The sequence below is a fragment of the Gymnoscopelus microlampas genome, assembly GCF_963454915.1.
Source record: "Gymnoscopelus microlampas genome assembly, chromosome: 2".
NCBI classification, from domain to species: Eukaryota; Metazoa; Chordata; class Actinopteri; order Myctophiformes; family Myctophidae; genus Gymnoscopelus; species Gymnoscopelus microlampas.
The window spans coordinates 18,400,178-18,417,414 of NC_139939.1; the positions used below are offsets into that span (position 1 = coordinate 18,400,178).

Consider the following 17,237-nt stretch of genomic DNA (forward strand, 5'->3'; position numbering starts at 1 on the left):
AGACCAACCCTCCAACAATTCATCAATTCATTAGGCTCCTATAGCAAGATGACAAAATACAGAAAAATAACAAACATACCCAAATAGTCAATGTATGCTCATGGCTCCAATTGATAAAGGCCTGCACAGCCACAGAGTACTGCTACTCAAAGGACCTGGAGGCTTCTGGAAGTACAGATATATATTAGTATAATTAACAACAGGCCTAATATTGTCAGCCTATCTAAACTCTTATACATATAATATTGTTACAATGAGTTATAAAAACCTTGTCATTTGTTTCAGATTGTCTTACCGAGAATTAGTCTGTACCCCTCATGCCTCCAGGTCTCTCTCACAAACACTCAAACCAGGCTTCTGGCTAGACAGGAGGCCACAAACCTGGCCACCCCTCTTTATGCACTTTCCTTAAAGGGACAGTGCTACATATATTTTTTTTTTGGGGTGGAAAAAAAGAATGAAATGAGTAGAACAGGAAATGCAGTCTCCAAAACAAATGTGGCAGGAAAACTGCCACAACGTAAATAAATATTATGTTAAACACAAAACAAACAAACAATGCTCTAGTGAGACCATGCTTGGGTGTGGCCCAGGTGAAGTACAGTATACACTGTGAAAGGTGGCTGCTTTATAGTGATTGGAGGCCCTGGCCAGCTGCCTCCAATCCCTGATTGCCACAACTCTCCAATGAGTTCCCAGCACACTGAAAGCAAGGCACACACTCAAACCCTGACAGAGGCCATGGGGCCATCACAACAGTTATTTGTGTTATGAATGAATAATTAATTATCTGATAACACAGAAAGACTCCTCTCAAGTCCTCTGTCACACAGACGTGGTCCAGATTGTGATAAACGTACAGACATAGCAGACTGTAAATAATATAATGATGCACTCATAATGTTGGTAATCATTGAGAAAGTTGAGAAACAGATGCAACCTAGCTTGTATTGCCAGGGAAGCAAATTAAGTGCTTTCAGAAGACTTTTCAGGGATTCTTCTGAAACCCACCTGCTCTGGGTTTCATCCAGGTTCAAAAGGTTGTCACTTTCAAATGCCTGGTCCTCAAAAATGCTGTTCTGCAAATTGTATTTTCTCTCTTTCCTCTCTCTCTGTTTTGTAATGAACAAATCAGAAAAGCCAAAAAAAGAAAATTAATATATGACGTAAGAACAAGTTCACAAGTACTTTGAACAAGATGTAATGTCAATACACAATTGTTCTCATCCCATTACAATATTTTACATTAAAAAAGGACATGTGTTAAAAAGGCCTTTTTCTTTGGTGCATGCGATTCAAAGCAGAGTTACAATAATTGGCCCCAGTGTGTGCGTTTGCCACGCAAAAGGAAATAGCTGGGAGTTCAGCTTTCTACTCTGTTAATGATGCTTGTCTGTTAACCGCCAACACAGGAGTCTGACGGCAACAAAAGACACAGTCTGCTCAGCATGATGTCATGAAGAGAGGGCCCATTAAACACGGATCAGTATCAGCCTATTGTACGGAATGCGACGTCCGAAAACCTAAACTTTAAAATGAACCGTGAATGATGGTATCTCTCTTTTTCCTATCCTCTGTCTCAACCCTTTTCTCTCTCAGCAGCCTCTATTCAGAATATGCTAATAAACGCAGATAAATTGCATTCTGTTTTCTCTGAATATGGGAGTACACAGGGTCCTATTGTTGATGAATGATGATATTCATCACTTTTTCTCCTTCTTGTTCTCCTCCGTTCCGCTCTCTCTCTCATTCTCACTTTGTGTTTATATTTGCGTGGAAACATGCCGGGCCAGTGATCAACCTGTTTCCAATAGCAGTGACTGTGACCTCTTTCTCCACTCCAAGGTTAAGGAAACATTATGCCCTCAACCATGATGGATCATAGAACATTCCAGAACTTTCCACAACTGTTTACGCTAACGTCTGTCGTTTTGATAGAGGAGGGTAGAATATGTGATTTCTGCGGTGGTACAGAGCAAAATCCTTGCGTTACTTTAACTCGTTTCAATTTGCACATTTTCAGAGCTAAATGAATCCTCCAAATTTTGCTGTATATGAACTGTGAACTCTTTCGACCTCTGGAAAAGCGACGGCCAATTTTCTACCCCGACAACTGCATTGTGGTGCTCTCTCCCACTGCATTGAGAAGAGAAGAGTGATCGTTGTGGACAGCTCAAACCTCAGCCTCAGAACAGGGGGCTTGTTCTTTGTGTTCATGTTGATGCATTTTAATGGTTCATGCTCTGTCTTTCGGCTCCGCGGGCCCTTAGGTGTTTGTCTACTGGGGGTAGCTTGGCCTTGGCTTCCTGCAGGTCATCACAGAGTCAGAGAGACCAGACCAGGGAGTCCAGCACATGTTGCTGGAAATGGATCACAGAGTGGTGACGCGGTCAATTTCTGGGTGAAGTTAGCCAGGTGTGTTCCATACTCTGACTTCATATCCTTTGGCCTATATTGTCCATTATTTCATATTCTCAACAGGGAGTTTATGGGTGACATAATTATGAATTTTGAGTGAGGCTGTGCGTGCATGTTTGTGTGTGCGTGCGTGCGTGCGTGTGTGTGTGTGTGTGTGTGTGTGTGTGTGTGTGTGTGTGTGTGTGTGTGTGTGTGTGTGTGTGTGTGTGTGTGTGTGTGTGTGTGCGCGCGTGTGTGCATTATCATGCCTGATATCATGTTTTGACGTTTATGTATTTTGAACATAGTTACACTATTTTGTTGGTTATTATTATCGTCATGGAGTCTAGCAGATGTTTTTTTCGGTGCGACTGTATACACGCACTGTATACACGACTGTATATATGCACGCGCGCGTGTGTGTGTGTGTGTGTGTGTGTGTGTGTGTGTGTGTGTGTGTGTGTGTGTGTGTGTGTGTGTGTTGACTTTCCCCTTCAGCATCAGTCCCATGTCCCATGCATCCTGAACAGGAAACAGCATGTGTTACGCTCTCTTCCCCAGATGATGTGTTTTCATAAGGCTACATCTCTGCACCAGGAAACAGAGACATTCCAGTCTGATCCCGAACCCCAGTTTGCTGACATCCCTCAGTCACCATCATCAACGATACACACGTGAGAAAAGCACCCATACACACACACAGGCATGCTTACGTTTATCATTCATGGTCCCAGCCTCTCATCCCCCACCCCCCATCCCCTCACCCTTGAGCACCACCCACACAACAAAGCATGATTGCGCGCCGTGCGCACACACCCATTTAGACTCACGATTGCCCCGTGTGTGGTTTCCCAGCCAGCATGTTTCCCATTACCTTCCATCCAGCCAGCTGGGTATTAAGTTGTTCAAAGATGTAACTGTAAAGAGACCCAAATCACACCAGATTACCCACAATCCCCGAGACCAAATCAGCTGGGCAATTTATTGTCCAGCCTGGTTATGCTTTCCGTCTCAGGTGATTTGAGTTGAAAGCTGCTGTGTGCAGACAGAAGCTGCTTGTTTTTTGTGTTTTTGTCTTCCTGTGGCTACAGCTTGATTTGAGACTTCTGGGATTTATAGGGAATCTGTCTCACATTTACATTTGAGGCGTTCAGCTGATACTGTTGTTCCAAACGGCTTATTACTGTATGAGTGCAATAGCTGACTGTCAACAATACAAGCGGCATACTGTTAAGTCTACAAGGGTCAAAGCCACTGTTCTCAGACAATTAATGCAACAAATATGGCCATATAACATTCATGTAATAGAGGCGTGCTAGATACAAAAATAAGTTGGAGAGAAGACAATTCTGCTGTTGATTAACCTGTGTTTGTTTTATTAGTCTCAGATTATATGGTACGCATACTACAGATAGTCTGCATTTATACTTTACCATAATAATGCTGCGCAATACACAAATAAATAGCATTTAAATGTTAATGTCATATATTTCATCAGCCAACCATCCCTCCTCCATTCTACTGTATGTGAGCTCCTGTTGTGTTTACAGTAGTGTGCAAATGTGCTTTTGCGTGGCAAACGCTCACACTGGGTCCAATTATTGTAACTCTGCACCAATGCCTCCCACATACATTTCTATACATCTGTACAATGTACTAGTATAGTGAATTCTGATAATCAGCTCATTTGCCTTATTTTATTAATCCAAGCAAGCTTGTTGGGACTAATAACATTTTTCACACCGTTGCTTGACACATCGTCTGAATGTTCTCCCATTGTAAAACATACCCAATAGTATATTGGGACTGGACTGCATTAGACCAAAGTGTTACACTAAATTATATATTAATGTACATTATGTGAGTTTGTCAGTCACCTCGGTCAGCTGAGTAAGCATAGAAATCCCATAATCATTTCTAAATGTGCCCAAGATCTCAAAACATGCAGCTTTGACCCTCTAAAGTGCTTGGTCCACTTCCAAAACCTGTCTCGTGTTCCTCGTACTACATGTTACAAATACGTAAAGGCCAGTGGAGGAAGCCGCAGCGTGAAATTAAGTTGCTCTACAGTTCCATTTTATTAGAGCTGACAGTTTTAGAAAGCTGTACAAGCTCCCCGGTGCTGTGGACTAGTAATGAACCAGCACAAATGAATACTGGGAAAACCTTGGGTGTTAAAAACCACAGAGATGGATTTTAATCGATTTAAATGTGTCTTTCCTCCTGACCTCAAGGCGGGAAAAAAAAGATTTGCTTAACAGGTTTTAGTTACGGGAAAATGTCAAGTGATAGCCCTGTTCATTTATACAACAAACCACAAAAACGCTGTAGGATGATTTGCGTGGGGTTTTGGCTCAGTCTTAAGCCATTTCATTTTGGCAGCCTCGGAGCGACAACGTTTACACTCCAGTGTGTATTCACATGCTGTGCATAAGAATGTGGTTGCATGTGGTTATTGTTCCACCTGTCTGGGGTGTGGTGTTGTGTCAGGTATTTGTTACAGTCAAAACTAATTATGTAATTCCTTGTGATACTCTTGACAAGTAAAGTTTTTTTTTTAAACAGAGTGGACACTCTTAGGCCTTTCTATCTTAGGCCTAACCACTTTAAACTCTAATACTTTGCGACGAATAGTGAAAATAGACGATCTACAAGATCACAATGCATCACGATGCGACGTGTTGTGAGCTTGTAGATCGGCTATATTTGCCATTTTTGAAGATTTTGTGACATGCCGAAAATAGGGTTGCCAGGTTAAAAGTGGTTAAAGACAAACATAACAGTTAAGATAATCATACAAGTATTACAAAATATGATAATTTAGAAAAACAAAGGATTACTAAATATTATTTCATAGAAGTTTATTTAAAAAGGAAGTGAGTATCGTAGCTATGAGCTATTGCTTCTCGGCTTACAAACAGTGAAAATACAGAGGGTAATAATAATGTAACATATCTTTAGATGAAGAATACGCACCAGAAGCTGCCTCAGTCAACCCAGTATTTCACATTGTCTTGGGGTCAAAAGTAGAACATAATGCACCATAACGAGCAATTTTTATACACACTATAGCAAAAATGCATAATTGTGGTTGCTCGTTTACATTAATTTGGTCCAAATATAAGTTTTATTTGATCACAATAAAAACTATGTAATGCCCTGTCTAGCTGGAGTTAGAACATTGATGGCCAGAGATGACATCATGCTAATATTTTAGATATTGGAGTACAAGTTTCCATGAAATATCATGTCATTGCTGTCGGGCAGAAACCTTGTATCTCCATATTTCCATTTTTCTTCCAATGGCCAACATAGGGAGGCTACGTTGAAAGTGGTTAAGTCTGACTGTGGTATATATTTATAATATTATTATTATAAATATTTAACTAATGAAAATTATCAACAAGAGCTTGTGACTAAATAATAACTGTATTGGATCCATTCCTCAAAAATGATTGACACACAAGGTTTCTATCCGACAGCAGCATACAGAATGTGGTATTAATAACTGAATAGGCCAAAATAGTCATCATACTGACATCTAACAATTGATATTAAAAAAAAAACAAGATGACTCAAAATGTGGAGCATGGCAACAGTTAAGCAAAATAGACGTGCACACAAAATGCACGTGTGGGTGTTGGGAGTGGCTAGATTGAAAGCATATGTTAGTCCCACGACCCCCACTTTAAATGTATTGTTCTCCGTTTCAGCTCAACGGCCCCGTCGACACATCATATTTCAGCCTCGCTAAAATTATTTCAACAAACGCAATTACTGCTGTTCAAGAGGAATGACGGGCCGGTTGACGTTGATAATTGCCTGGCTCAACTCAAGTAACAATGATAACAGCAGAGTTAGATTTTAGATGTAATTCAGCATGTGGGACCTTTTTACACAGATTTATTAGATTTATCCAACCTAAAACTGAGGATGTGTCCCAGATGAGACTGGATGATAACGATACACTATACTGTACCCCCCGGTACAAAATCAAAGATATCTAATTTGTTGTAATGAGACCCATATTTATTTCCAGTAGTTTGATGGGATTCTTTTCTCTTCTGGATTATTTAAAAGAGAAGAAAAATCACTTTCATCCATTTAGCTGTTTAAACGAATGCACAAAAATGAGGAATTCACAGATGTCTGTGATTACAACTGTAAGAACAAAACAAAATTAGTAATACTGTTTTATAGCACAGTCCTCTCTGGAAATGCCTTCATTTAGTACTGCTTGAATAGCCTTAGAACGTGTTTTTGTTTTTATTTAACCTAGATTATACAAAATACAAACATTAAAAAATCATAACACAAGACGCAACCGATAATAAAGTGGCTCAAAAATATACTGTAGATAAAAAAGGTATAATCAAAGAATGTTCTCCATGTTCCTGGATGAACATTCACATGTGATGTTAACATTTCAGGTATTTTGTGTGGCAATAAACATAGCTTTATATTCCAACCAAGGACAGGTGTTGGTATGAAAAAATCTGCTTTTAAATCCCTGTGCTCTTACACTATTTTAACCAGGTCCCTTTCTAAACTGCGTAATGCATTGAACTATATTAAGACACATGGTTATAGACATTGAATTTATGTGTTAATATTTTTTTTTTGAGGTTGACATTTTTGTTAAATAAATATTTGGTTTCTGATTTGACTGATTCTAAGACTTGAGTGAAATGATGAATGATTAATCAATAAAGGAGCAGCATTGATATGTTTTTAAAAACCCTTTTCATTGCAATCTTTTTCAGTATGACAGCAGTGCCAATGATTGTGAGCTGATCTAAAACACAGTTACTCAGCTAATATTAGCTTTGCAATTCATACACAAGATAACATAACAGTGTTTTGTATGTCTTCTCTTTTGATGATTTGTGAACATTCAAAAGTTATGGTCAATGCAAGACATTGCACCAAATGATCTCATTCCATCCAAAGACATGAAATACATTTATGTCAATGGCTCTGACTCATTATATATAGCACCTCTTAAATCAGTGCTTGTCTTTTAGTAGCTTTTGTGAACTAATGTTTATCACTGATGTTGCAGCAAGCTTGTTAGACTACGAACAGCATATCCTTCCCTGATTGGTCACCTCTTTTGGAGTAAGCTAACCTCATTGGCCAGTCTGTGTCCCTGTCACGTGTCCCCTCACCCCAAATCCTACTCCCTGGGGTTACCCACAAAGCCCTGCATGCAAGAGTTCAGAGTTCATATTGTCCCTTACAGCCTCATGAAGTCAGAAAATACTATATACAGACACATTCAGAGTTAGTACATGTAGGCTACACACACATACGCTCAACACATACATACATACACACACGCACACGAACGCTTAGGCACAAAAATAAAAACAATCAGTCACACGTTACACAGTTTGATAGACATGACTGACATGCATCCTGACATTCTAATACAACAAGGTATAATTGCACTTGGTGCTGATGGTGAAGCTAGGAGAGGTGACAGCGTGGGGTGAAGCCATCATGTCCTGCAGGCAGGGAGCAGCAGCGAGGCTGCAGGATGGCATGGGTTGGTGGTGAACAAGTGCTGGTTCTGCAAGCGGTCCATAGAGGCGGACAGATACGCGTGTGACATATACATCCGTAGCAGTAGAGAGAGGAGGTATACAAGTTTGGGTGCCAGGCCTTTCGGTCTGCAACCCGTTCCCCGGCTTCTTAGTTATTTTTGTTGTTGTTACGTCTTCTGGATTTCTTCACCCTGCAGAACAATTTGAGAGGATACATGAATAAGTTGCTCCTAATAGGGCGACATCGACCATAATCATGCCCCTATTCTGGGCATGTCATAATAGGCAAACATTTGGCAAAAATAGCAGATCTGCAAGCTCACAACAGGTCGCGTTTTGACCCGTTGTGAGCTTGTAGATCAGCTATTTTCGGCGAACACATTTGGTGTGGAGGGGAAAAAGGGAGGTATAGACCCCTAGGGGACCCCGGTCAACAAAGTGTATATGGTTTAAGTGGTTACATTTGTTTAGCTATACATTCGTTACCAAGCCAGTTAAGAATTTCAGGTATCCAGCGTCTACATTTCTCAATGGAAGAGTAGGGAGACAAACTCCAACCACTGCAGATGTACAAGTTATATACAATATTAACATACTCTGCCATACAGATTGGTTAAAAAAAGTTCACTGAGGATTTTACTGTGTAACTAGATGTCTTTGAAAATGTCACATTTTCAGCCTTTTTATTGTACGTGTCTGTGACACTTCAAGAGAACATCCTAGCCAGTTGATTCTCATCAGCAGACACATGGTTAGGTTTATTGCACACACATTTGAACGGTAACTCATTCAAGAATAAATATTCTGAGATGCTGTAGTTAGTGTAGCCTCCATTGTTTACCCATTGGGTGTCAAAACCAATGAACCTGCTCCCGACTACTGACAATTTAACAGTAAATGTGTCGTTAGAAATTATAAATACATTGAATAATGCTTTCATGAAAATAAAAAATGTTATATGTTAGATATACTGTATATCTTTTATGTGCCTAAAATATCTCACAATCTCACCATCTGAGATGGTCAAAATGGGCCAATGTTGCCTTTACTGATACCCTTTTAGTGTTCTTTGCAATATTTAATCACAATTTCAGACATTTATACACGAGAAATGACAATGCATAAATATCAGTGCCGGATTTATCACTGTTTTCAGGTGATGCAAGTCATTTCACTGTTAATAAGTCAGTCGCTTTTATCAACCAACTTGGTGATTTCCGAGAGTAATTGCCACCATGGAGTTGAACAGGGCTGTGTTAATGGTATGCGTCTGTTTATCTCTGCTTTGCTAGAACCATGTGTGTGTGTGTGTGTGTGTGTGTGTGTGTGTGTGTGTGCGTGCGTGCGTGCGTGCGTGCGTGCGTGCGTGCGTGCGTGCGTGCGCGCGCGCGTGAGAGAGAGAGAGAGAGAGAGAGAGAGAGAGGTATTTCTTTTCTTACTTGTTAATGGCATTCTTTAAGTACTGCTGAAGCCACTTGGTTTCTGGGTTGATGCACACTTCTCTGTTGCTCTTCAGCTTGGCACTGAGAAAGGAGGGATGGAGATAGAGAGGGGTGTGTGAAATAGAGAGAGAGAAAGAAAATTCAAAGTCAATTCATGTGTATTTATTAAATGCTTTTTAACATACAGGTTTTTAACAGAATGCAGAATGTAACAGAATGAGATTTTTTGGGGGTTTCTACTTCTCAATATTGGATAAGAAATATATACACTACTGTATATATTTGAGTGTGTGTGTGTGTGTGTGTGTGTGTGTGTGTGTGTGTGTGTGTGTGTGTGTGTGTGTGTGTGTGTGTGTGTGTGTGTGTGTGTGTGTGTGCTTGTGCGTGCGTGAGAGAACGTATGATTTTTCAGCCATCCATACCATGTTATTTCAAGCCTCCATGCTTTCTAATCAGATACAATACAGCAGTGTACTGCCCTCTACATCTGGCATACTTCTCTGTCAGCTCAACATCCTGTAATAGTGTACCTCTATCCACTTCTTTGGGCCCTAACTGTTTTCATCTATGGTCATGTTTCAACATTCAAACAGACCATTCAAGAATGTGAGTGGCACATTTAATTATTTTCGATCTTTCGCAAGGTTCATTATGATGGCACCTACATTTATATTGGCTAGCTGGGGCAGACTTTATTGTACACAGGAACTTGACGACTGCTGCTGATATATTTTCCATTGGTGGATCATCTCAACGTTTTCTGAAGATTCAGCCCAGACATTTTATTTTCCTATAAACTCAAAACGTCCAGCAACACATTCCAGTTTAAATCTGGATATTTCCATACTTTACAGTAATATCCTGTTGGCTCAGCAGACAGCTCATTAATTAGTACCTGCATATTTTCTTTTTTACAAATATAGAAACACAAATAACTCTATTTTACATCCTTGAAAATGTTGTAATGTGTGAAGTATAAATGTAGTCTGCTGTTACAGGCAGAACAGTCTGATATTACCTGTATAAATACAGATAACCTCAGAGAAGTCTTTATTTATGTAGGCTACACTTCTTAATGTCTATGGCAATATGTCTACTGTATGTAATGTCTGTGGTTTTATGACAATCCATGTCAGTAACAGATCACTTTAATCCCTGAAAATTCCCCAACACATCCCAGTATAAACCAAAGGATTATTATCACCCTAACTACAGAAGTGAAAAATCACATTTCTGGCAATTTAATATCAACTGACCTCTGTTAACTCTAATAGATAAAGAAACACAGATTATGTCTAGTGAAAACTAGAGTGAAATACTTGTATTAAAAATTGCCTATAGTACAGTAAGTGTAAGTAAGTGTCTAGCATAAATCTTTTTTTTTTTCTGCAAAGCCCACTCTGTCCACCTCAAGTTCAAAATTGACACAGTGGTGTGGCAATATATCAGAATAATAACTGAAGCTTTATGGCTGCCCGCCTTAGAAACAGCTCAACTTAATCCCTAAAAACCTCAGAACATCCCACAACACATCCCACTTTAAACCACGGGATTTACTCCACATAACAGGCTGTCACCCTAACTACAGGAGTGAAGAATCACAGCTCTCTGTTTCCACTTTGGGACAGCTGTAAGGGAGGCACACAACACACATCACTACAACCATGAAAAAACTAGATACCTCATTCGTTACTGGGGGGAAAAAACTAAACAAACTCTCCAATTTGGCGTCCCTATTTTGGGCATGTCATTATGGGCGAAATTTCACAAAGCATTTCCAATGTCACGTGTTGTGAGCTTGTAGATTGGCTATTTTATCTATTTATTTATTTTACAAACATTTTAAGTATAAAATAGGTCTTAAGGGGTTAATAACTTTACAATTGAATTCTTTGTAAATTACAAACATTGAACGCTTCAATACAGGGGCTACAGGGGCCAGTTAGGATGTCCCAATGATTTGTACTTTATGATTAACAGCTCTGGGCACCCAGAAATGTTTCTGTGAATGAAGGCTCGGCCTGCTGATGGAGATCCGAGCCAAATGTTTAGAAGAAGGATTTGTTCTGTTATCGCACGCCGCTGGGTGGTGGGTTTTCCGATGTGTGAGTGCCTTGGAGTAAATAGGTGGGACATGAGAGGACCCCCCCCCCCCCCCCCCCCCCGGGCTCTCCCCTCCAAACACATGGATCTCACACCTCTGTGGCAAGAGGTCGTGTTTGAGAGTTAACAACTCTGAGGGGTAGCGTTTCACCGCCTCTCTCTCTCTCACTCTCCGCCTGTATCACACGACCCTGCAAATTAAACATTCCTCCCTGTGACAAATCTCTCCTTCATCACAGCCGCTTGACTTAAATTGTGCCTCGCCCTTTAATCATGCCCCCTCCTCCTCTCTCTTTAACATGCCCCCCCCCACGCCACCTTTGGTGTGTATGTGCATGCCCGCACACACGCACACGCGCACGCACACACACACACACACACACACACACACACACACACACACACACACACACACACACACACACACACACACACACACACACACACACACACACACACACAGCAGGTGAACAAATGGCCAGGCTTTCCCCCCAAATCTAAAAGAGCGGTTTTAGGATTTCAGGAGCATCACTTGTAGAAATCCCTCTGGCACACATCTGATTCAGTAAACCAAACAGCTGGGTAACGTAACGGGACCTCTGTTTGTTTGTCCTAAAGGGATGTCTCCCTTCCCTTTTATTTTATTAGGGGGGTGGCCGGCTAATCCTTTTGGGAGGTTTCAAGTGTTTTGATGTGTCTCCCGCCATCCTGTTTATCTGTCTGCGTGTTTGGCTGGCTGGCTGGCTGGCTGGCTGGCTAGCTGGCTGGCTGGCTGGCTGGCTGACTGACTGACTGACTGACCAATAGTCCACCCTAATTGTCTTGGCTGGAATGTGAGGGCCTGGAGTTCCGCAACCAGCAGGTAGTAATTACTTCACAGCAAGTTAATACCAACAGCATGCCGGGGCACAGTGGGTGGGGGGTGCCATGGGGAGACAGGGGGATGTGGGGGGGTTAGTGTTGCTGCCTGTCTTTCATCTGCGCCAACAGAGATATCAGAGCAGCACCCTGCCTTACTCCCCTGCAGCCTCGTGGGGCTGAATCGGAGGAGTCAAGAAGTCATTTAAGTGACTTCTTGACTCCTCCGATTCATGCATGCTTCTAGGGAAAGGGGATAAAGGAGGGGGGGGGGGGGCTACTATGCATCCTCTCTGACCTTTTGCCACTCCGTTACCCCTTCGAAGAGTCACCCCCCCAACGCTCTTTCTTAGCTGTGGGGCTTTTGCCAGTGTGGTTTCTATAGGTTTACAAATAAGGAGTCATTCTGGTTAATGTGTTCCAGACCATTGGCATTATACTAAATCTTTCTGGGCGGCTTGGAAGGGAAATAAAAAAAAGAGTGGATGAGGGACACGGAGGGTCAGCAGAAATACAAAGGTAATCATTTTGACCCCTAATGATTGTTTCCTTAGCAAAACAAAAATGGTCCCCCGAGTACCTTCCTCACTCTGCATGGATCATGTTGTTCTAATCCATACAGACTGAGAATCGGTGCTTTAACTTGAATCTAGAAGTACTGATAGATGCTATGGTCAGTACTGAAGACTACATTCTACTTATTCTTAAAGTCACAGTTCTGCCACAGTTTTAAATTTCAATCCACCCACTCACACAAGAAGAACCAGAGCAATGTAAAGAAAAGAGTCACTGAACAGAACACAGCATGTTAGAAGTTGTATTTCTCCTCTGTTCACAACACCAAAGGTTTCTTAACCGCTTAGACCCTACAAACTGTACTTCACTTGACCGGAGTCCCCCAGGGACTAGGCCCGCTACGTTTCCCCCCTCTTTTTTGCCACAAATAGCTGATCTACAAGCTCACAACGTGTCGCGATGTGACGCTTCATGAGCGTGTAGATCAGCTATTTTCGCTGAATGTTCATCCCCATTATATGGACGCTAGGGTTCATGTGCAGTTAATGTAAAACATTTAGTCCTCATGACTTACATGACTTGGAAGGGACAGTTGGGCGTGTGGAGGAACTTGAGCTCTTTGATGGACCTCTGCGGGACCGTATTGAGTGTGGAACGGCACCAGCATCTCTCCACCAGGCTGATGGGCTTGGCTATACAAACACACAGAACACATAATACACAACTTTTAGTCAGCAAGCATGTCAAATAGAAGGAATACAATTTCCGCTCTTTCTTTTCAACTTCTATTGATCCACGAGGGTACCTGGCATGGGGGGAACTGAGGGGGTTGGGGGGCATTCAACCTCAATATAGATGCCATGCCAGGATTGGGCCTTAAAAGCAACCTTTTTTTCCAAGATTGGTGAAAAGAGTCTCTTTCAGCATTTTATGCATTAACAAATTTTCTTCATAAAAGGAGATTTTTTGATTTTGTTATGTATAAAGAAGGGGTATTAAAGATATGAAAAAGACAAAGAAAAAAGTACTACAACAGAAGGCACTGGCGAACATAATGATTGACAAATGACTGCTCCAAGTCTATGAATGGACTATTACATTTTGGCTCAAAAACTCTCAGATTGGAACCATATATTTTTGCAAAGAGCGGGGAAATAACTAGAAAAATGGCATAGAAAATGGGGGCATTAAAACAATTAGGTTGTTTCCTTCAGCACAATTAACATGGGCCTCCATGTCACAGCATGCATAGACTTTTTTAAATTTAATAACGGACTGACAATCCTAAGGAAAGTCGTGTAGTCTGTATGCGCTATAAGTTAGGGTTTGGTGATAAAGAATAAGAAATACAGTATAAGGTAAGACTAGTGTTAGTTTATTGACCCACAGCTCATGTAGAAAATATTTAGAAGAGAACTTCACATGCATGCATGAACACACACGCACACGCACACAACAGAGAGAGAGAGAGAGAGAGAGAGAGAGAGTGCGCGAATACATGCACACTGTTCACTGACAAAACAAAGCCCACTCCAACAGAAGCGTCGCTTTTAAATTGTAAATGCCTCAAATGTGGCAGAATATGTTTGTAAGTGGAAGGACTAGATATGACATCAGGACCAAGTAAATAAAATCAGTCTGTAGATCATGTAGTTATTTCAGGGTTGTTTAACATCAATTGACTATGTTTATTATTTCAGTCAAACTAAACCTTATTCAAGGTTTCTAGGTCATCTACCTAATAGATCATTTGATTGCTATTACATAAACAACATATTTCAAAACAAATGTAAACATTTGCTTGATGACTAAAAGTAGAAAAAAAACATATCATAAACAAAATCATACAACCACGCTACTTTGAAGAATCAGCATGAACTAAAATAACTTACATTGCATGCATTCTTTTTACAATGAAACTCATTACTATAAACACACCTAATCTAATGTGTCCAATGCATTTACAATGCATGTGGGTATATAAGAGTACCTGCCAATATTCCTAACAACACAGTCATTAAAAAGAGATTAGTGCGCTACACACTATCTGGCCTGCCTCTCTCTCGCGCCACACACACACACACACACACACACACACACACACACACACACACACACACACACACACACACACACACACACACACACACACACGCACACTACTACACATCACACCCTGGCCTGGCCACTATTCAGTCTCACAGAAGTAATTTTAGCTTTTCACTCTGTCTGCATTCAGCCTTTGCCACTCTAATGGAGAAGGACCCTCAACGTTCAGCAACACTGGAGTTTCCAATATTCCTTCCATTTACCAAAGAATGCCTCGGAGCTTAAGCACAGAATTAAAACCCCTTAAAGAAATCACCTCAAGTACATTCTTAGAATGACTAAACATCACCCATGGTGCCTTTATTCATACATGGTCTTCTGAACGAGAAGACTTGTTAAACAAGAGGCAATGGGGCTTGGACATCAGTGTGAACCCATTTTAAAATCCTCAAAAAATCTATAAATATGTTTTTATTTGACATATCCCAAAAAGTAAGAGAACACCTCCTGAACATACACTCGTAAATGTGTCAGCTTTCTTAGATAGCTCAAGTACTTTCTCTTCCAGCAGGTTCTCCACTGACAAACACACACACACACACACACACACACACACACACACACACACACACACACACACACACACACACACACACACACACACACACACACACACACACACACACACACACACACACACACACACACACACACACACAAACTCCATGAACTACAAAAGTGCAAAAACTAACTTTTTGTGTGGCTGAAACGTTTCCTTGTATTACACAACATTCAATGCAATGTCAAATTTAGCCAAAGTCCCGAGCAGTGTAAGCCAAAATTCACAATTCACTAGCTATCCGACTCTTTTCTCATGCTAACTAGGAGATCATTATGCGGCTTACAGCACCAGGGCTGCAAGAGAGCATCCACAACTATCAGTGCTGCATTGTTGATCCCTAATTAGAAACTAATTAAAAGAAAGCAAGGAGAAAAGACAAATACAAACATTTTAGGCTAGGCCTTCTCTTTAATATGCAATGAGATGCTCACCGGGGTAGAAACAACAAGCTTAGCATATGCCTGGGTATTTCAACTCAACTCTGACTTGTTTTTCTTATCATAGGATGTAAGGGATTAATGCAATAGTTAATTCAGTTCTGCACTTCACCCCTGTGATATGAAGAATTTCATTCAATTTCTTTTAATCAAATGTAGTTTGGTCAGTTAACAAAAAGTATATTACATATTATACTATTACATCATAATATCATGTAAGCCAGGAATGCCAGTAATAATTTTAACATCGTGGCGGAATTTCCAAATGGTGGCTATATACAGTATATTGAATGTATCCATTCATGTATTATGATATTCAAAAGACCAAAGCAGAAACCACATCAGAGCAGGATACCAAAGTGTTTAGATAAATGAATACTGTGATAATAGAGTTATTAGCAAGGAAGCTTGTCTTTCCACCACAAAATGAAAAGATACATAACTCTAAAGACCCTCAAAGTCCAACTGAACAATGAATGTGAACACTACTAGCAACATGTTATTAAAAAAACCCACAACTTACATAATTGAAGTGTTAAGATTTGTTTTAAATATTCCTAACTATATATTGCATTTCATAATTAGGCATTTAGTGAATGCATAATTATAAGTGTAAAACTTATATACTGATTGCAACACTGATAGACAGCATCTCAGACAACCAAGCAATGTAGTAACCTTGGAGAAAACCATAATGCCCAGACAGAGGATGCTCCAAACACTCTTCAACAGTGAACAATTCTTTCAAGAATGATTCAACTAATATCACAGCACATTACGTGTAAATTAAGTCAAATCAAATCAAATCAAGAAATCCCACCCCCCAAAATAGATAAAAATGTGATAATCATCACCCAGTCTTACCATTGGAGGTTGGTACGTGCGTGGCCACGGCCAGCAGTGCCATCAGAGCCAGCAGTTTGACATCCATGACGGTGGGCTCACAGTATGCAAGGAGGGCTGCTCTCTGCTACAATCCAGGACACAGTGTGGCTGCCTGCTCTCCTCAGCACTACCTTAAATCTGTAGAGATGAGAGCAAGCCAGAAAGAGAGAGAGAGAGAGAGAGAGAGAGAGAGAGAGAGAGAGAGAGAGAGAGAGAGAGAGAGACTCCCACTTTCTCAGGAGGAGGTGGGAGGGAGGGAGGTGGGACTCAGCATGAGAGCAGGGCAGACAACGGAGCAGCAGACTTCCTCCATTGTAAAATGTACTGGCTGGAAATCAAGGAGAGAGTCTAAGGGGAATTCTACTCTCACTCTCTCTCTCTC

At 40.8% G+C, this 17,237-nt stretch overlaps 1 protein-coding gene across 1 annotated transcript; it reads right to left on the bottom strand.

The window, feature by feature from the left end:
* Positions 1-5,852: 5,852 nt before the first annotated feature.
* On the bottom strand, positions 5,853-16,977 carry cxcl12b (chemokine (C-X-C motif) ligand 12b (stromal cell-derived factor 1)). Its single transcript, XM_084077149.1, has 4 exons — positions 16,835-16,977; positions 13,437-13,554; positions 9,383-9,466; positions 5,853-8,134 (listed from the first exon to the last, which is right to left on the bottom strand). Exons 1-4 carry the CDS (start codon positions 16,899-16,901, stop codon positions 8,092-8,094), a joined length of 312 nt encoding a protein of 103 aa, XP_083933275.1. The 5' UTR covers positions 16,902-16,977; the 3' UTR covers positions 5,853-8,091.
* Positions 16,978-17,237: the final 260 nt, after the last annotated feature.